General features: G+C 41.5%; 1 protein-coding gene across 2 annotated transcripts in view; it reads left to right on the forward strand.

Annotated features, from left to right (window-relative positions):
* The first annotated feature begins 1,699 nt into the window (after nucleotides 1-1,699).
* GMDS (GDP-mannose 4,6-dehydratase) overlaps nucleotides 1,700-21,548 on the forward strand; it is a 419,946-nt gene continuing 400,097 nt past the window's right edge. Inside the window, exon 1 of one of the 2 annotated variants that reach the window (XM_064662987.1) lies at nucleotides 1,700-2,094. In XM_064662987.1, the coding sequence (XP_064519057.1) occupies nucleotides 1,981-2,094 (114 nt within the window). In that variant the 5' untranslated portion in view covers nucleotides 1,700-1,980. The remainder of the gene's footprint in view (nucleotides 2,095-21,548) is intronic. The other variant, XM_064662980.1, reaches the window with a different exon arrangement.

A 21,548-nucleotide genomic window follows, 5' to 3' on the forward strand; every position in this document is an offset into this window, starting at 1 on the left:
CGCAGTCCCCAGCCAGGGGCTGGGAGGGGGCCAGAGGCCCCAAGGGGCACAGAGCCCCTACCTCGTGGCTCACAACATGGCCACCACTTCTACAACAACCAAAAACTACAACTCTTCTCTTCCGGTGAGTTTGTGAGATGTTGACATTTCTGCAGGAGCGCCCATTGGGTAGAATTTCAAAACTTCTAGGGGTTTCCACCCCTTGGGGTCTACCACTTCTCTTAGCCTCTGGGGGAAAACAAGGTCCAAACCACGACATGGGGTAAGAGAAATTCTGCTTGGAGAAAGTAATCAAAAAAAGGCTCTTAACTGCACATGTAGGCCCCGGGGATGTGATCTCCTCTAGCCCAGCTTCAAGACTTTAGGCATTATCAGCCCTACTCACTGCTTTCTTGAGCAGAGGAAGGAAGAAAGAAAGCAATATTGACTTTGCAGCACATTTAATGGACTGCCAATGAAAACTAGAAATGACAAGCTTATCTGGCCACATAAAGGACAATTTTTAAGGCTCGTGCATTGCTTTACGCAGCTCAGATCTAACAGGAGAGGGAACAATGTATATAAGTAAGTAGAGAAAGGAAACTTGCTCTAACTCCCTCTAATCTCAAATCCCAGGTTTTCAAATAAAGTTTTTTCCCTTATTTCTTGTAAGTGGAATCCTGAAATTCTCAAAATCTGATATCCTTTTATTTTTTCAGTGTCATTTTAGAACTGAGAGGGTGGCATTCATATTATTTGTGCTGTCCCTCCTCTTTGAATCTGAGATTGCACGCCCATAAAACAATCACTAGTGGAATGAAATCAGTTTTCACAAGCAGTAGTCCATGTTGCCAACTTTATAAAACTGCATGTTCTTGGGAAAAGGTTTCAGAATCAGGATGCAGATTGTAGAGAATGTACAATTGGGATGACATATTGCAACTAAGTAACTGTGACATAATACAATTTCTCCATGGCATCACAGACAGCGAGGCTGCAAAAAGGGGATTTAAACTGAGAGCATGGGTAGTAGCGCACAAAAAAACCCAATCACAGTTTGAGAGTACAGTTCCATTTGAAAGGCACTATGCTGTCAGACTCCACATTTCTTTAAAGAAACGGGTTTTCAGTGACACTGACTAATTTTTGACCATGCACCATAGTAAGCTGTAACAATAGAAAAATTATAGTAAGACTCTGCGTGTGCAGAGGCTCCATCACCCAAGCATACATTGAGAAAACTGGTGCGACTGGATTAACAGTCGCATGGATTAACAGCAAGCGGGCAGGCATCTTCTTCCTTGTACACACAGCAACCCGCTGCCTCGGGAAACGGGATGCTGATGCAGTATCTCACGAGAAGAAGGCATATTTGTTACAAATCCCGTTTTTCCGGAAGCCTTTGGGCCACTTGTAACCGGCGGGAAGCCCAGGAGCACCACATGTGTACCCTTCCCGCCCGGTGCCCTCCGCGCCGCTGGGGGCGCTGTGCCGCAGACCCGACCGCCTCACGCGGGACCGCTCCGCCCTCCCCGACACGCACTCAGGAAGTGTCGGCCCAGCGCCTCCTGCAAGACCCCAGGCCACGCCCACCGCCGCGCGCTCTCAACCAATCACCGCGCCCGCTTTCGGCCCCGGCGCGTCTCCCGTCCCTTTAAGGAAGTGCCGCGGCTGCTGATTGGCTGCGGGGCCGAGCCGCGCCGCGGGAGCGGTTCTTAGCGCGGGGCGCGCTCCCGGGCCGCCCCTCGGGAGCGCGCCTGCCAGGGGGGCCGCACCTGCGGGCGGGGCGGGGCGGGACGGGACGGGTGCGCCGGCGGGAGGCGAGCGCGGAAATGCCGCGGCTGCGGCGGCCGGGGCAGCGCAGGTAGTGCCCGTGTGGCCGCAGGCATCCTTCCTCCCCTCCGTGCCCGCCCCCAGCACCGCGAGCCTGACCCCGGCGGCCGCGCCTCCGCCCCGGGATACCTCTGCACCTGGGGCGTGCCCGCCGCCGCCGCCGGGAGGATGGCACAGCCGGCGGAGGAGGGGGCGTGTGCCGGCGCCGCCGCGGCACCGGGAGACGACGGCGAGGAGATGAACGGCAGGAAGGTGGCTCTGATCACCGGCATCAGCGGGCAGGTAACGGCGGGGGCTCCCCTCGTTCGAGTGCCCTCCCGGCGGCGCAGGGACAGGGGATGGGGAAGACTCGCCGTGACCGAGGCCGTGCATGGGAGCGGCGGCCGTGGAGGGTTCAGCGTGGGTCTGCCCGGCGCCTTCGCTGGCTGCGGCGACCCTCGCTCCTTCCCTTCTCCCTCGCTCCCTCCTTCCCTCCCGGGCCCCTGGGGCGCATCCCCGCGGGTGCGTTTCCAGCACCGTGCCCGGTGCCCGCTTCCCCGCACAGTCCGCGCCGGTCTGGAGCTCCCCCTGACAGCCCTGAGCAGGGTCAGGGGCGGACACACCGCCCCGTGGTTAGGGCTTGTTTGCCCCCGGAGTGTGGAGTGTTCTTCAGCCGGTGTGTGCGAGGCGGGGAAGTGCAGTGCTTTTATGTCTCGGATTTGGACTGTTGTATAGTAACCTGTACCAGGATTTCCTGAGAAATCAGCTAAACCTGTACTGAGATGAAGTGTGAAGGGAGCATCACTGAGAAAGCAACCGCACCTAGAAAAGGCAGTATAAGGAGCCAGTGTTGGGACTCTTACTCCTGATGGTCTGCAGTGGGGAAGGTAGCAGTGCAAATGTGAGGCATCCTGTCATCGGATTTGTTCCCAGCATACTTGTTTTGTCACCTCTCGCTTTGACACACTGGACAGCCGTGCATTTACAGTCAGTACCTCCTTTATACCCAAATCTGAATGGATGACAAAAGCATCTCCCCAGGCTACTTGGTTTTTATTCATGTATGTTCATTGCAGTTTCTAGGTTTTTTGGCTATATTACTTGTAGGGATAATGATGCTTTCAGAGTCCTGGTGCTTTGAGCAGAAGGTGCAGGAGAAAGGTGACATGGAAAGAAAAAAGAAATCAGTTTCCCTTGGAGCACCTTCTGTTTGGTGAAAAAAGATGTGCTGATGGTGAGTTTCAACCTGGTGAGACATGCAGGAAGGTTGATATATGCAGTTTGGGGCTTGTGCTGCTACTTTTCCAACAGGTAGCTTAGGTGGTTGGATTGTTTGTGCACACATTGCCCTATGTTTGCTGGCAAGTGGGTGCTAAATGAAAGTTGTCCTGGACACACTTAGTCATATTTGAGGAACACCCTATTTGCAATGTAGATACTGCACACTACCTGGAAAAGTTTGCTCTCCTTCACTTTGCTTATCTCTTGGAATGTGCTGGTACTGAATGACTTCTGCTTGAAGGGTGCATGTCCTGTGATTGGTATAACCTGTTAAGTAAGTAAGGTATAGTTATCATTAATGCTTATTTTGGAATTCCAGTGGAACAGCATTTTTCCTTTATGGCTTGCATTTAATCAGTGACAGCTTCATACATGGAAGAACTTCTTCCCCTTCACCTGTGACTTGTCCTGGTATGCTTGCAGATCCACTGTGAGGTGCTCGTGTGGGCTGTTTAGAAGTCCATGAGCATTGTGAAAAAAATATGTGTCAAAATGAAGATGTTGCTCTTTCACTCTGAGACAGTGTTAGTCAATGCTCGCTCTCTCTCACTGCTTTTTTTTTTTTTCCTCTCTTTTTGGTAGTAGAAGAGCCATTGGGACTTTTATGAGGGAGTAAATCCAGAGGCAATACAGTGTCATAGCAGTTTTCATCTGTTATCTAAGAGAACCTGCACTATGCTTTGAACATTCACCCACTGTTTGTGTTTCACCTCATTATGCCTGTTCTCAGGTGTTCTTGCCACACTTTTTGGTGCACTTTTCCCATGGGTTAGCAGCTGTGTGCCAATAGCGGTGCTGAGGAAAGCCCTCCAAGCACCTCTCTGACAAGATTGTAACTGAGAAGAGGGAAAACTAATGATCTCTGTATACTAACACTTTTGCTTGATGTTTATTTTTAGCAAGAGCACAGTCAGAGCTTTCCCAAGGACTACTTTGGTGCTGTGTGAAAAGTCTTCCAGGTTGTTGACAGAAGTACATTTCTCTTCATCAAAGGTAGTAAGTTAGAGGCCTGTAGCTACAATGCCGTGATTCTTTCACTACTGTTTTCTCTATGTTACTTTCTCTATTTTCAAAGCAGCTCTTCCTTCTCAGCTTAACCTTTGCAAGCCATATTATTTAGCACTGGAATGTGTGGAGACCCAGAGCTAGTAAAGGCCTGGGATACATGAAAGTTAGTGAGAGAGGTGGGCTTCCTTAGTGAGGACTGTGCCAACTCTTGGCTTAAGATGAAAGTTCTGTGTAGAGTGTGGCCTCTTCTGGGGTTCTGTAGTTCTCCATAATTTTGAGATCTGCTGCCAGGAATCCTAGTCCCTCTTTTCTTAGATGAACTTTAAAGAAAGTAACCATAGTACTTGTTCCTTACCATCTTTCACTCCCTTTATTTTTACGCAATAGCTTTTGTTTTATTTGGAGAGGCCTCACCCAGAAATGGGACACTTGGGATTTTGTTTATCTGAGAACAGGCAGACTTGCATGTCCCCCTCCCTGGAGAAAATCCTAGTGCCATATGTTTTCAAAGTTAATTGCCATGTGTAAAATGTAAAAATATGCTGAAGTGGAAGCTAGAGCTCAGGCTTTGTCTTTCCCAGGCAGTTACTTCAACTACGGGGCTAAAGAGACTTGGTTTGTTTTACATTCTTCCTTGAAGGTGGTGCTCTTTCAAGGTGGGAGATAAAGGTTTAGATCTCTTCAGACTGAAGATGATATAGAACAGAATCAGGTGGTAAACTCCCCTTACTTAAACTGAGCCCTCTCTGCTACTGCAAAAGGTGAGCTGGCACAGTTGGGTTGTATAAGGAACCTGCTTTTGTTTATGTGTGGCTAGTGTACTCTGAGAATATTTGCTGAACTAAGGCCCTGTGGTGGCCTGGTACCAAGGATAGGTGGGAGGTAAGTACTGAGCTAACAGGATCATGACAATTTTAGGCAAATGTGCAGTAGTGCTTTTGTTCTTAGAGCACTCTTGGGCCAAGGAAGGTGCTGCTTGAACTGTAGCAGCCCTTCCTGGGTTAAGATGATGCCACAGCAAGCGTGCTTTATCATAGTGTTGAAATCAGACAACTCATTATTTTTCAGAACATCTGTATAGCCATGACCATGTGGATTGTCCATCTTTTCTACTGACAAAAGATGGAATTTTCTTTCTGTGATAGAGAAAGAGTTGAGCTCAGGTAGGGTTATGTTTTGATAATGGGGAAATTGACTGATGATGCAGCTTTTAACTGAAACGTAACAGGGAGATGTGGTACAACTGTGACTTCTGATTAATGGACTTTTAATGGGATTCATAAGACCTTACAGCGTGCCAGAAGAGGATGGGCTGTCTGCACAGTTCCCCTGTATAGTGAGTGACTGGAGATATGTGCTGTTTGCCTGCTTACTGCACCAGTTAACAAAACCAGTTCTGGTGACTTGCTTTTCTTCTAGATACAATATGTTAAAAGGACAGGTATCTGCAAGGGCAAATGTGTTACTGATAGGAAAGTGAGTTTGTGACCTTTGGCCACATAAAAGGAAGAATTTGCAATATGCATGGTGAAGTCACAAAGGAAAGCAAATTTCTTAATTGTATGGTCAGGACTCAAACACCATTCTGGCTACAAGGGCTGAACCTTGGTTTCTATGAAATCAAAGCAGATGTATGAACCTCAACAAATCCTGCATTCGCCTGTGGAGTTACAGGGAAATCGGTATCATTCTACCACTTGCATTACTGATAAGAGACTCTAAGCACATAGGCAGTGGTGTTATATACTCCTTTTGCAGTATTGAGATTTCCCTTATCTTCTTTCTCACACCACAGCAGTGGGATGAACCACACTTTGCTTTTTTTTTTTTTCTTTTAAATAACTTCCAGAGTGAGCCAGTTGCTGTGGTTAGATGGATGAAACATTTCTGAAGTGTCATGTAGGTATTGGTCTGCTGGCAGACTACTTGTGAATAATGCATAGTACCTTTTTCTTCATTTAAAGAAAAGTATTTCAAATAAAACAGGCCTGTTGTGTGTATTAAAGCAGAACAAAACAAACCTCAAATGTGACTCATTGGAAGAGTGCTTTCACAATGCAATATAGATGTGCTGGACTTTTCAAACCTTGGTACCTTGAAGAATTATTCTGTAAAAATGGGTGTTTTGGAATACCCGTATTACTAACAATGTAATTCTAGATATACAAATATGGCTTGTCTCTTATTTCTGGAAGCCACTAAAGCAGTACTTTTTGACATCATTGTTTTCTAGACATTGTGACTAAATGTCTGTTAAAAATGCATTTAAATATCTCTTTACAATGTCTGATTGCACTGCAATCAGTCTGATTGACTTTCTAAAAACTGATGCTTGTAGAAGCATTTAGATATTTGACTTCTTGGAGAAACACCAAGAAATAATCTGTCTGAGCCTACTGATGAGGTTATATGTTGATGTTTCTATTTTCCCCACTCAGTTCCTGGATTATGAGCAGTAAATGTCTATGTCGTCTCTGATTCTGTCCTGATTTACTTGGAGAGACAGGAAGGTAAGAGTTTGTAGACTGAGATAATTCAACAGGCACTTGCAAAGCTCAGTTTTGAATGAAGAAATGCATTAGAGCTCAGTGCCAGTATATGCCAAGAGGCTATTGCAAATTGTAGATAAAGAAAGCAGTTGCATTTCTGCCTTGTGAGAGTTCTTACTGTAGCTGCATTAGAACCAGCTTCTGCTCCCTTGCCTGCAGTTCTGTCAAATAAAACTTAGTTTTGGCAAAACTTAAGGTAGCAACCTCAGAACGTTCAACCAAACCCTAAGATAGTGTAAAATACAACTGACAGAAGAGTATGCATGAAGAAATGTAAGAACATTCTTTTCAATTGGGTGATGTAGGTAAAGCTTGGGGTCTGCCTCTGTCTTTCTGGTATCAGAAGTTCGGTTGCTTACAGCCTTTGCTATTCCTGTAACACACCAAACCCCTATATATGTGCACTGCAAGTTTGAGGCAGGTGTTACAGTTCATAGTTTGAAAAAGGTTAACTGTATCAAAAGAGAGGGGAAAGATACTGAGGAAGCAAGATTGAGGTTAAATTGTTTTGGGTTTTTTTTTTAAATTTGGCTGTTGAGATGAAACCAGACTCCATGGGGCAAAGTACCGATAATAAGAGAACATTACTTATTTCTTAGTAAAAAAAAAAAAAGAAACAAATAGGTGATATGGAGTGTGGCTGTAAAACTCTTTAATGTGTTGTGGCTAAAATCAATTTGTTTCTTGGAGAAGAGTTGTAAAGGAAACAGTTTAAACTTTTTTGAAAGCTTCTTTCAGTATTGTGATCAAGTGGTAAGGTGGGAATCTGTGTCACTGGGGAATGTTTATATACCTGAAAAACAGATGCAGAGAAACATAGCCTTTTGTGCCAGAGACAGGACATTGGTTTGCCCGGTGAAGGATAAAATTGAAAGGATTGCTTTTCTGCATAGAAATAGGAGGACAATTTTTGCTGACACTGACTAAACCTAAATATTAGGATTGCTGCCTTTTATTAAAACAAATAGCCTTCTGGCTAAGGCTAAATATTAGTATTGTTGCCTTTTCATTTAAACAAATATTGTCTTAATTGAAACCAGGTACTGTATCTCAGTTTGTCTCTGAGTAGCCAGGAGTTGTCTGGAGTGAGAATTTCAGGTGTGTTGAACATCCTTATCATAGTTTGAGAATACAGAGATTTATGAACACTTAACTTGGGCACAAACTGAACTACAAGAAACTTCATTTAAACTTGAGAGGGTGTGTATTGTTTGGGGTTGGTTTTTTTTTGATTGTGTTGTTGTAAATGACGAGAGGGACCAAGCACTGGAAGAAACTGCCTGGAGAAGTTGAGTATCTGTCCCTAGAGGTATCCAAAACTAAACTGGACATGGCCCTAAGCAATCTGCACTAGTTGACCCTGTCTTGAGCTGGGTGATCCACATGGATCCCTTTCAACATAAACTTATATGATTCTGGGTTTCTTCCACAGTATTGGAAGTTGAACACCTGCAGTTTGTGACAAGATGGCATAAGTGGCTTTTTGAAAACTTTGCAACAAATGAATAGTGGCTCTGAAACCTAAGCTTGCCTAAAACATAATTCCAGGTCTTTTCCTTTTACAGGATAGAAATAAGAAGTGTTGCTGTTGACTTTTATCCAAAACTCTTGAGGAAAAGGTATTTCGTTGAAAAGTGGTATAACAAATACTGAAATGGGAGACTAGAATATTACCTGAAAACAGAGGTCCTATTTGCAGAAAGATGCCTGAATTTTGGTTGCCTTGACTCCCTTTTGAAGAGAGGAGGGCTACCAGATAGTCTAATTCAACTAATGCATTAATAGCAATCTATAAATACATGGTTCAATGCCTTACTCTTTCATATGTGTTTTGTACTCTACAACATTTGCAGACTGATGGGACTTTTGTCTTCTCTGAGAACTGGGAGTCTGGGACTTTGGCTGGTCTGTGCCTGCCCAGGTGAGCCCAGCTGTATTCTGTTGCCTTTCAGAACTGTGCAGTTAATGTTGGCGTTTGAACGTAAGTAAGCTAGAAGATATTAATGATAAAAAGTATCACTCATACAGGATTAGTTCATGTGTGTCTTGATGTATTAACTTCCGTCTTTGTACAGCTTTGCTCAGTGTTTGTGACTGCCAATTAAGTCTATTCTTTAGCTGTATACTAGAGAGGGAAGTTCTGGTAGCCTGGCTCAGCTAGCAGGCTTTTAACTCAAAGACCAGTGCAGTCAATCTGATTCCTTTGTGTTTAAACACAATATATACAGGATATGGATCAAAAAATGTTGTGAACAGCAAGGGAATTATAAGATACTGTGTACTATGATGTGTACCTGCTGTGAAAGTAGATAAAATAGTGAAAATATTCCAGGAAAAATAAAATATTAAAATTCACGTTAATGGTGTTAAGATACAAAACAGATAGACACATGGTAACCAAACTGGGTTTGGGAAGATGACTTCCTTCAAGCAACATTTCTTATGAAAGTTTCTAATGCTGTGGATAGGGACGCTATTGCCACTGCTGCCCAGACTGACAAGAAGAACAGAATATCCTATTGCTAGCAGCATGCTTCTTGCTTAGTCTTTATCTGTTGGTTTTGGGTTTTTTTTAATTTAATGAAGGTTGGTGACTGTTGGCATAGACAGAACCTGTATTTCTTTTTTTCCTAAAGTTTTAAAGAGCTGAAGCATTGTCTTCTCTGTGTATGTACAGCCAACCCAATCTGAATAGAGAACTCCTGTAAAAATCTCCTCCCTATGACTTCATCTTCTCCCACTAACTTTTTGTCTTCTTTTCCCCTCTGATTGTCTCTTTCAGATCATTTTGACTGTTGAGCTTTCTGCACAAGGGAGCCAGTTTCTTAGAAAATAGATAGCTATGCAGAAGGGCAAGGAAAATGGAGTGCTTGATCCTGCTGATGGCCTATGTGAGAGATACTGTGAAGGCTACTACTCTGATCCCTATAAATAATAAATAAAATGTTGAATAAAAGGTTTTTCAGTGCATTTGTGATACTGGTATTCATCCTAGTGGTGCTTCCTGTTGCCCTCACCTCATGTCTTTGAGGAGTACCAAGGCTGAGTTTCTTTGCACTTACCTATACTTTAATTTAGTTTGGGGGGCAGGGAGTACTTTCTCTCTCTTGGCAGTTTCTAGCAACTTTATCCCAACTTCTTGAAAGTTCTGGGTCTGGAGTAGCATCCTGATTAAGTAACTGTTCTTACAAACTTGTCAGCTCAGTTTCTCCTACACTGTTGCAGCACAACTCAGGTTTATTTTGGAAAGCATGGTTTCCTTGAAGCACTGAGTGAATAATGGCACAAGGGCAGGTAGTCAGCGTGGTAGATGTCCAATTTCCTCTTTGACGGGTATATGCTCTCTCTTGCTCTAAATCTCTTGCTACTTTGGTTGCTTTTTGGCCAAGTGAGCAAAATAAAAGTTTTTTTCTTTATTATTTTTGCTACCTCCTGCCTCTTTCATATGAGTCCACTGATTTTTTTTATTTTCCCCCCAGAACCTCAGCTGAGGAATTCCTTTGGATCATATGTATATGAATTGGGGGATGCAGTTAAGTCCAAAACTTTCAATTAAGCAAAACTGTAGAAGGTGAGGTGAAAGAGTGGAATTCTCTCCTGTTGCCTGTTATTATTACTGGAAAGTCCTTATAGCTTGTTCCTTTCTGGGTGTGCACAGGCTTTGCAATCTAAATCCACAATGAACCTTTTGTAAAGCCTGCCAAACAAGTTGATGTAAACTGGCTTATCTTGTATCACCCATGCTTTTTACATGTGGCGTTAAGCAACTGAACTTCCTCAGTGTAAATGTTGTAACAATTTTTCTTTAGTCACAAATATGCACAAAGCAGTGTACCTAAGGTGAGCTTCCTTCTTCAGGAGTACTTCCTGTTAAAGTCTCCTTTCCTCTTCTTTTTTATTATTTTTTAATGGGAAACCTGAAGTTTGATTTGTAACTTAACAGTGTCATCTGGCAGTAATCAAATTAAGTCTAACATGACTTTGATCTGGTTGCAGTTAGTTCTGTGATAACTACCATGGAGGAGCATTTCATACTGTACCCTGAAACAACTCCATTCTGTTGAATAATGATACAGCTTACCTTGTACAGTCAAATTGGTCAGTTAGGTGGTGTGATATTGTCAGCTACTCTGTTGTGATGCTCAGAAGCACAGTGATCCAACAGGTATGTCAGCTGCAAAGTTGTCTTGGCTGTGGAATGCCATAGATTTTGGTGTTTTGCAAAGAGTTTCCAAGTAGATAAACCAGCCAATGCTGCATTTGCCATGCTTGAACACCTTTGAAATAACAGGAAGAAAATATACTCATGCTAGAAAAATCTGGCTAACTATAAACTTTAGTAAGATATAGTCAAATTTTATGAAATGTTTCTGTAGGGCTTTCCTTTAGCTGTCATTTGACCGATTTACTGCTGCTTGGAAGTTCTTAAAGGAGAATTCTTACAGCCTGTGTGGTGAATTCTAATGCAGAAGGAAAAAATTTGCCACGTTAAATGTCTGAGTGCTTTTGCTGTAATGAGAAGATGCCTTGTTTCTGCTGCACATCTGATACCTGCATAGCCATTACATATGTGCCTCTTGGCTCTTGGTTATGCTGTCAGGTATCCTGTAACTATTCTTGTGTATTCATAGGCAGCTTGAGGTAACATGTCTCCGTACTGCAATGGAAGCCTTAACCCACCCAACTCCCAATTTAGAAAACAGTAAATAGTTCTTTTGTTTGTATCCTATGATGTCTGAACCCATGCCAGAAGTAGCTTGAGGATATTTACCACTTTATGAATGGAAATAAGCCTTTCCCAAGGCATATAGGTTGGTATATATGTCTTGCAGAACATAAAATCTTAAGTCAAGCAGGAAATACTCCTGACTGTTCCTATTTTTATGCTTCTAGTTTGATATGCTGCAGTCCTTCCTAACTGCTACTCTAGATCTTACCTGTAAACTTCTGCTGGTGCTATTCTGGAACTGGGTAGCAATATCTGACCATTTAAGTTGCTACTTATCAAATTGCAGGCACACTGTAGTGGGGTGTGATTATTTGGTCTATTTTTTTCCTGATGTTTGGTGCGTGCAGACTGTTTAGGTGCATTAGCAATGGCTAGGCTTAATCAGTGATACTGGTGATGACCCATAGCTTCCCTTTAATTGAGATTTCTCTTTTGGAAAGATAAGGAACAGACGCACTATCTTTGGCTGTGGATCAGTGTCCTTGCCTTTTTTTAGCACTGATACCACTCTCTAAGAGCATAAACATTACTGTGGAGCAGGTTTGGTTTTGAAAACTGAAATTTCTGGCTACACTTTCTGGATTTCATACAACTAAATAATTGTGGTTTTGATGTCAGTGTAATTCTTTCCATGATTACACAGTAATAGTCTGTCAATGTATTCCTGCCAAAATTGAGCATGCTGTTTGCCTCTGAAATTAAATACTATTAAAATACTACAAAATAAACAGTATAAAAGGGACACAGAACTCTTCAGGCCTGCATGCAAAATATTATGTTCTTCCACCTTTTATATGTGTTTTTGAGGTGACTGTGTTGCATGGGAATACTTAAGAAGGTACTGCTGAGAGGCTTTTTGCTGGTGCTCATTTGGCTGTTACTGGTCAAGCATTGATCTGCTGAAACCCAGGCCTGGTCTGTTATCAGCAGACCTTTACAGATTCTTTGCTAATGAGTAATTTTTTTCCCCTCAGTGTTCTCAATGATACTGGAAGCTGTTCCAGAATCTGGCTGGCCTTTGAAGAGCAGTGGTACTCTGTGGTTGTAGATCTGCAGGCAAAATAAAGTTGGAGAATTGTTCTTGACATGTGAGGGCAGGGAAGTTATGAAGACTAAGAGTTAAATTTTGCTTTATGCCCTTGCTAATCCATTTTAGGAGAACAGTTATGTTTGCAGCTGATCAGAGACTGAAAACTTACAACTGTGGGGTTTTGCTTCATGTATTTGACGTTAAGGTCACCCGATGTACGTTAAATATTTCTATGTTCTTATTGCAGCACTTTATAATTGAATATATACTGCAACTGTTTCAGTCGTTTTTCTGCACTTTAAAGTGAGAAGAGGATTTTTTTTCTAATTTGAGAATATTCTGTTATTTAAGAATAAAATAAGATCATAAGACTGACTGGATCTCCAAAATGACACTTGCTGTATTTTCATTGGTATTATCCTTGTGTTTTCGCACTCTTCTCTTTATGCTGGCTCAATATTTAGTCATGTTGTAAAAACCATCTTTGTGGAAATGCATTATTATGCTGGTGGTTTTGATTTGTGAAGTCTAGGTAGAACAAATATTTATATTGTCTGTTGCTTTGCTTGTTTAAACATTATGAGTGATCAGACTTTTTCTTAAAATTGGAGAGTAACTCAAATGGGGAAATTCTTTATAGAGTGCAATTCAGCTCTGTCACATGCAAACTCTGTCAGTTTTAGTCATACCCCGGGATCTCACATCTGTCGCCTTGATCAGTTAAAGGGAAGTGTAACACACACTTGGCAAACTGAAAACGAATTTAAGACTACTAAAATTTCCTAAGCAGTGATGCTGTGGTTTTGATTTTGATAAATTGAGAGAACTGTAAAATGATGGTTATTTTTAGTGAACATGAAGATGTGTAAAGCAGGAAATGAGTGTGCACATGTGTTTAAAATACGTTAACTGGTGGATAAGCTGCATAACTAGTATTTGCAGTGGTGGACATACAGCTTACTCTTGACATTGGTTAAGTAGGTTGAGTTTCTCAGAATTACTTGGTGTGACTTCAAAATATGATAGTGAGCTTTCATTAATTGGTTGAATCCATTTCATTTCCTTTGTACAAGCAGGTGTTACTGGTGATGGATTCTGTCATCTTGGGTAGGAACCTTATTGCTTAGCTGTTTCAATACCTGAGCAAGCTGTCTAGGCATCTCTTTCAGTGAGTGAGAACCCTCTAGCTGATTGAGAGGCCAGGCATATTTGAGCAAATGCAAGTGCCTACCTTAGGAAGCCTAGTGCTGTGAATTGCATTGGCTATAAGCCTATCTCCTCTGCTGGGTGTGAAAGGCGCTTAGGGTGGCTACCTAATGGGGTTTATACTTCTGTTGTCCTGAGTAGCACTTCATCTTGTTATGGGGGAGCAATTTTTTAATCAAAAGCACTTTATAGGATTAACAAAGGTGATAGAGTTTGATTGCTTGTATTATGTCTTGTAGTAAAAAGAGCGTATGGTTCAGTACATGTGTTTATATGCAATTAAAGAAATGGGGACTGAGTACTTTTGCTGGTACTGCTCCTGTGAGGCTGCTCCTTTGAATTGATCTGAAGAGAAACTGTGCTGCCAAATCCCTACTTGCTGCCTGAGCACCCTCTGCACAGCACTGCAGCTGCATTGTCACTGCTGTCTTCTCTGTCCCTGATCCTTTTTCTGTTTGAGGAACCAACCAGCATGTTTTGATTTTTCAGCTTGCCTGGCCTCAGTAACGTGTCTTATGTTGCTCTCTGTCACGTGTGTACTGTGACTTTGATGTTAAACCATGCTTCCAGGCAAAAATGTAATGGCTTTGCTTCCAAAACTCTCTGGAGAGTTTGGTTATTTTTTCTATCGGTTCACTGAGACTGTGGCACTTTGGTGTAAGTTAAGGACTGTCCATCTTCCCCTTGTAAAACCTCCCTATAATTACTTACAAATGTTGGCAGCTACTGTATTGCCTCTGTGTGTTGAAGGCCAGTTCATAGCTGTGGATGGTAAGAAAAGAGAAAGAGCGGCCAAAAATCAATTATTAAGAGAGACTCTTTTGAAGGAAGTACCAGCCCACATTCCTAATGAAGTTTTATAAGCCATTCAGTATGCTGAGTCACCAGTTTGATCCAGAGCAGTTTTTGACTTTCAGTTCTGGTGGTTTCCATGATTAATTTTTTTTTTTAAATTGCTTTCACTAAGAAATAATTTGAACTTATGGGAGTGGCACTTGCTAATTATCAACTCAAATATTTTATTTTTTTTAACAAACAGAACACCACTCAATTAGAAAATTACTCTTTACAGTTCAGATGGGACTTTTCACTTTGATTTAACTTTTTGTGTGTGTGTGTGTGTGTTCAGCTTTCTCTCTCACATGTTTGGGACCAAGGGAAAGAAGAAGGGGAGAGTTTATAAATCTATAGAATTTGTGAGATGCATTGCCTTTAAATCTTTCTAGTGCAACATGTTCTTGTGATTGTCTCAGTGAAGAGGCTTTGTTTTAATATGGGATAAGGGAAAAAAATGTAGGAAAGGCCAGGAGGAAAAACTACTTTTTGTCTATTTACAATAGGACTGTATTGCCTTTAGCATTATGAATGTGGAGGAAACATAGCTCATAGTTTATATATGATTGTGTGGCGGATGCAGACTGTTAAAATTCAGTGTTTAATTAAATTATCTTACTATTGCAACTAAGAGACATTACTGCTTTTCCATACAGAGGCAGTCAAGGGTGCTAGCCTTCTAAGATAATCATAATGTTTTTGTAATTTAGACTTAATGCTAGGTAGAATAAAATCCAGAGTGCTGGCAGTGTGCCTCATGCATCAAAACACAATGGGCAGAAGTTCTTTTGGGTTCTGGTCGCATTCTGTTTGTGATTTGACTCTGTTTTTTATTTAAAAGAAGATGCTATTTTATTGCAGGACCTCTTCAGTAATGCATCCCTAACATGCATTTGATTGAAATGCTGCATTTTTCCTTCTTCTTTGGGTCCTATGGAGGTCCTGTGTCAGTGTAAGTGGGGCTCTTAATTTTGTGTTTGCACAAGGCTAATCACTGCTTATTATTTAGTTATGAATTTCTTGCTTGAATGTCAAATGGTGCCTTTTGAAACATAAATCTGTTAAAACCGTTCTGTTTTTAAGCAAATGGTGGCCAAGTTATGAAGATCTATAGTTGTGAACTGTGTATTAGCAGGCAGTTTCTTTGGTATAACTTTAATTCTTGACAAACGTATGCCAAAACAGAAAATCACACATTCTTATTTCTCAGTTTCTTGTGCTCTACCAAGTTTCTGTCTTGCACTGTTTATCAAACTGTCTTTTAAGGTGTAGTCCTGTTTGGCAGGGATTATTTCCCAAAACAATTTGCAAATTCTAGATCTTACTTTTGGTGATTATATATGAAAATATAGTTGACTCTTGCATTTTACCCAGTGAAAACAGAAAGTATTCTCCTATGGGTGCAGGCGCAATATGCTTGCTTCTGCTGAAGGCCATTTTTACAGCAGGGCGTTAAAGTCATGAAAATCAAACTGCTGACACAGCCTTAATTACAGTGCCACAAGTAGCACTTCTTTGTTTTTGTTTGACAGTTTCATTGGTACTATTAATAGCTGGCTCCTTACAGGTGTTCCTGTACAATAATTCTTATAAGACAACACTTGGTAAGTTTTCAAATGAATCACATTAATTCCAGAATTAATTTTTGCAGAGAGACCTTTTGACTGTTTTTCCTATTGAGGTTTTTGGTCATAAAAATCCATATGTTGAAAATGTTCATTACTTTTAATTTTTCAAGTGCAGCTCTGTGTTAGGGTGAAAAGCAGAAAGAAACTGGCTTGCCTATGACAGTGGGCAGCCTCATGCTATCTGATGTTTCTGTTGTCAGTCTTCTCGGAGGAAACATGGATCTCTCTGTTACTGCTCTGCCATTGCTGCTGGGCTGGCAGGACAGTGTAGGAGCTGTAGCTCTTTGAGGGAATACCAGGTATAGCAAAACTGTGAAGAAAAGCCTGTATGCTTGTGTTTCAGACACCAGCAAGGAAAACTCAGTATAGTAATAAAGTCTTCCCTCAGTTCTTGCTGGGTGTATATAGAGATGTCTTGTGCTTTTAGCAGAGCAGATGACAGAAGACAGAGTTCCCCTTGCAGGGCTTTCTGTTGCTCCCTCTTAGGTCTGGTGTAGGTGATGGGGTTAGGAGGACAAAGGAGTGACTGTGTACAGAACATGAATCTGGAACAGCTTAGGTGAATATAATCACTCTTCAGACAACCCTCCATGGAGTGAACTGTAAAACCTGTTGCTCTCTTGTGCAGTTATCATTGAGCTTCATTTTAAAGCAGCTGAAGACTGGCACACTGCCTCTACCAGGCAGTGCCGGTTAATGCAATAATACACCAGGACATAATTATCTTGACCTCTGGAGAAACTGAACTGAGAGTAATTTGTTTCAGAAGTGAGCAATTTTCTGTGTGTGGCTCCTGGCATCTATAAAGCAAATAATTCAGTGTTCAACTGCAGTTACAACCTCTTCGGGACTGCTGTTGAAACATGACTTGCAGATGTGGTGTGGTACTGATACACTTCTTTCTGTCTGGCCTCTACCTGAGCTTGTTGACATTTGAAAAATGTATGTTAGGTTTATGTGCAATTGATGACACTGATACAGATTTCAAAATTATATCAGATATGCATGGGTATATAGCTGCACCTTTAAACAGTTTAGGTAATTAAATACTTGATCTGGATTTAACTGAAAGTTGTTATTAGGCTTTTAGGAGATTTTGTTAATTAGCGTGGAGACCAGCCTTGCAGAACTAACACTCCTAACGTTGCTATCTTGTTAATAAATTTAGCCACTCTTAGTTCATTAAATCTATGGCAGAAGACTGACTAATCTGTTGAAAATGTTGGGGAGGTGGTGGGGACTAGAGAGTGAGGAGAAGAAATCATAAAGTTAAAGCTTCTGGATGACCTCCCTCTAGTTTTGGTTGTTTCAATTAGTCTATCTTCATTGCCGCTTTCAAGCCGAGCCAAATCAAATCTTCAGCTCATGAGAGACAGATGATGCAACAGTATGCCTAGGGCAGGAAATGGAAGATTATTTGTGTTCAATGCTGATGATTGCAAGTAAACTTAAGAGCTACGAAAAGATGAGGACTTAACATCTGCTCCAGCTGAAAACCTTCTTTCAGGGGTTTTTGGTTGGTCTTCAGCGTTAGTTGACCTTGGTTGGCCACACAGGTATTGGGTGCTGGGAAAACATCAGGAATATATAGCTGGCACTGGGTATGGAGGATAAAGGTAGGATGACCCCTTTCAGTGGAAGCATGCAAGAGTAAAACTGTATGTTGTTCATTAACAAAATAAGTATTTTTTAAGAAAGCTTGTTTACATGTTTAAATAAATTAATTGCTTTGTCTAGGTGTTGCAATAAGTTGTAGATAAACTTGATACTCCTGAAGTAACTGTTAGAGATGAAATATGACAAGCTGCCTTAAGGTAAATATTGTTGCTATACATCAGCATTTCTGTAGTGGTATTATTAAATTCTGACTTGATTCCTTGATTTCTTTCTTACCATGATTTAGTCATCATTTTCAGTACCTTAGCTGTACCTGGCTTTTTTAGGCTTCCACCATCAATAACGGGCAAAATTAAGTAACTGATAACTTTTGGTTAGCATTTTGTATTCAGTAAAACCCCTAAACTCTCCTAGTCAATAAGAGAGGATGCAGTATACAAAAATTTGATCATAGAAGTCCTTACATTTTCCTGGCCTCTTTATGTTGTTTTTTTTTTAATGCCTCAAAAGAAATCACTTGCCTAGAGTTACTGTCTTTGCTTTGTTCGTTCCTTGGTTTGAAAGCATGCTTTTGAAGAGTGGCTGCATACCTTACTCTGGCTGAAGACAATACTTGGGTAAGTGTGTTTCCCAGCATGCTCCAAATGTATGGCTGTGCTTGCAGAAAAGACCTCTGGTAATGTCTAAACCCGAATGTTTTATCATGGGTGAAAGGTCGTATTTTTAAGCTGCAAGAAATTGTGTCCCTCCAGTATGTTAGCTCCCCTGCTTTTACCTTAGATTTCTTCTCCCATTGGGTCTTTTCTGTTTTATACCTTATTTGTTTTATATGAAACTTAGCTGCCCACCTCCTGTGCTGTTAGGTTTTGGTTATTAGGAAAACTGTTGTCAGAACCACTGTCATCGAGCAGCTGTAGCTGCTGCCATTTCCCCACCTCCCCTCCCAAGCTTTCAGAGGAACTGATGGCGTACTTTAGAGTTGACATCAGCCCCTCAGCTTCCCAATTTGAGTGGCAAGGGAGCAAAATTCCTCAATGGGCAGTCTTCTCTCTAGATATGAAGTTATAAAGTATGTGTCTTTCTCAACAGAGTTTCACTGTGTCACAGCTGGAGTGCTATGCGGTGATGTAGTGCCGGGTAACGAGCAAAGTAATTCATGATATTTCTATCTGTCCTGCTCTGGGACTTGCGAAGTTGCCAGTTTATTCCCAGACTCGAATTTTTCATGTGCTTAAAAAAGCCACAAAGTAAGCCAACAACAATTTTGTTCTTTTCTGTTAACGATTGTGTCCAGATGTGCAGAGATTTACATACCTCTTCCATCTGTGAAGAGCTATGGAACTGCTGCATCTGAGTGTAGTTTCAGGAGGTGATAAGGTTTCTGTTCCAGCAGAAAATTGTACTTATCTTCTTGAAAGAACATTTCAAGTCATTTGCTGAATGTTACCTTTTGAAAATTTTATATATGTCTTGTTCATCTGGACTCAAAATAGGTTGTTGTAGAAGGTATGTATTGCTTTGGTGTAGTGGCAACCTTTTTAAAAAAATCTTGGACTCTGATGAAGAATTAGAAATAGGTGTTTCTGATTTTTGGCAAAAAATATATTCACTGTGGTTATTGTAGCAAATACGTGTTATAAAGATTCAACCTATGTTGTCCTGACAAAAGAGAAAACTTAGTTTCATTCCTTTTTTTAAATTTTTTACGGAAGGAAATAAACTTTAATGTGAGTAGGATGAAATCCTTGTGTTCTTATATATGCCTGGAATATTTTCAGTTTTCTTATCTGTTCAATTTCTTCATGTTTTATAGCACTGGCATTTTGATTTTCAGATTCCTCATATGAACTGAGCTATTTTCCTATTCCAGCCTCAATGAGAAGAGTTTGCTTATGCATAACTGCCATGACAATTGAGGACAGAGAAAACAAAATTAAATAATACTTTATAATTTGAAAGATCTGGGAGGAACTGCTGGAATGTATGTGATATTTATAAACAAGAGTTACTGCTTAAAGTTAGTTATTGCTGTTGTGTGTGCTATTTGTTAAATACAGTTTTGCACTAAATCAGCCTGACTTGCTGATGTCTGAATTAATGCTTCAGGGAAGAAAGCCATAAGTGAGTTAACCCAGATTATATTTGACAACACATTGTGGTGTTGATGCAGAGTATCAGGGGTCTTCTATAGGGTTCTGCTACCACCATGATGGGTGAGTTTGGTAGCTCTGTTTCCTAGATTTACTGAAACTTCCTGTTGTAAGACTGCCTTCTTTTTTCTTGCCAGGCTTTTACAGCTGATCCTAAAATTTTCCACATTGACTGTCTGTTTCACGACATGTCAGTTTGAATGAACCAACTATGAGAGAAAACAAAGTGTGAGGATGAAGAGCAAGTTTTACAGTGTTGCATAATCTTTGTACCACTAGGGTGAGGCGAGTGGTTTGGAGCATGGTCTTGAGGTCTTTTTTGGGACAAAGGATTTTATCTCTGATTTGGCTATATTCATAAAGTCTTGAAAAAGTCTGTTCATGTAGACAAATAGGGACTTCACAGTCTTGCCTGTCTGACTCCTAAGAAGTTTTCTCCATGCTGACAATGTTCCAGTCCTTACAACCTTTTTCTTCTGCCAGACTCAGCATCCTTGTGGTCCTGTGAAGTGCCCCTTTAGGTACTGGAAGGGTACTATAAGGTCTCCCTGGAGCTTTCTCTTCTCCAGGCTGAACAACTCCAACTCTCTCAGCCTGTCTTCAGAGGAGAGGTGCGCCATCCCCCAGTCATCTTCCTTAGCCTCCTCTGGACTTGTTCAAGCTTGTCCATGGGCTTTAATTCATCCTTTTTGAGTGCTTTTATGGTATGCCAGACAAACTTGTTGCCCCACGTGAATAGAGATGATCCTTTTATTCCGTTTGAAAGTGTGTTTTGCTGCTGCTTGTGATACGGGGTATTGTAGCGTGAGGTGTCATTATAGCTGTGGCTGTTGGTGAGGCAAGTGGAGCAGCACCTTGTTTTTAGGAACTGGGGTGATAATTTAATAGTAACTTTAAGTATTGGGTTGTATGGAATGCAGAAGGATTACAGGCATAGAATCATAGAATCATAGAATCGATTGGGTTGGAAAAGACCTCCGAGATCATCGAGTCCAACCCTTGGTCCAAATCCAGTCCATTTACTAGATCATGGCACTCAGTGCCACGTCCAATCTGCGTTTAAAAATCTCCAGGGATGGTGAATCCACCACCTCTCTGGGCAGCCCATTCCAATGCCTGATCACTCTCTCTGTAAAGAATTTTCTCCTGATATCCAACTTAAATTTCCCCTGGCGGAGCTTAAGCCCGTGCCCCCTTGTCCTATTGCTGAGTGCCTGAGAGAAGAGACCAACCCCCACCTGGCTAGAACTTCCCTTCAGGTAGTTATAGACGGTGATGAGGTCACCTCTGAGCCTCCTCTTCTCCAGGCTAAACAACCCCAGCTCCCTCAGCCTCTCCCCATGTTTTCCTGTGCTGCTCTTCCAAGGTTTCTTAGTTCTTACTTGTATTGTGTCCTATAGTCTTGGATGCCTCGCGAACAGATACGTTCAATTCTAAGAACTGTGCTGTTGCTACTGATGTGCAGCAATGTACAGGAAGTGATTGTGTGGTGACCAGTTGTTTTCATCATCTTGGCTTCATTACAGGCCACTTTCTTCATGGAATTCAATCAAATTCTTGACTGAAGAAATCCTGACACCCTTACTGCTCTGGAAACTTCTGGACATAAAAACTGTGTTTTGCTTCCTTTTTCTGAATTTGAAGATGAAATTTTGGTCTTTTACAATAGATTAGCCTGGAGAATTTCAATTCTGATAGTGAAAAGCATGGAGTTTTATAGTTGAA

The sequence above is a fragment of the Pseudopipra pipra genome, chromosome 1 (genome assembly GCF_036250125.1).
Source record: "Pseudopipra pipra isolate bDixPip1 chromosome 1, bDixPip1.hap1, whole genome shotgun sequence".
NCBI classification, from domain to species: Eukaryota; Metazoa; Chordata; class Aves; order Passeriformes; family Pipridae; genus Pseudopipra; species Pseudopipra pipra.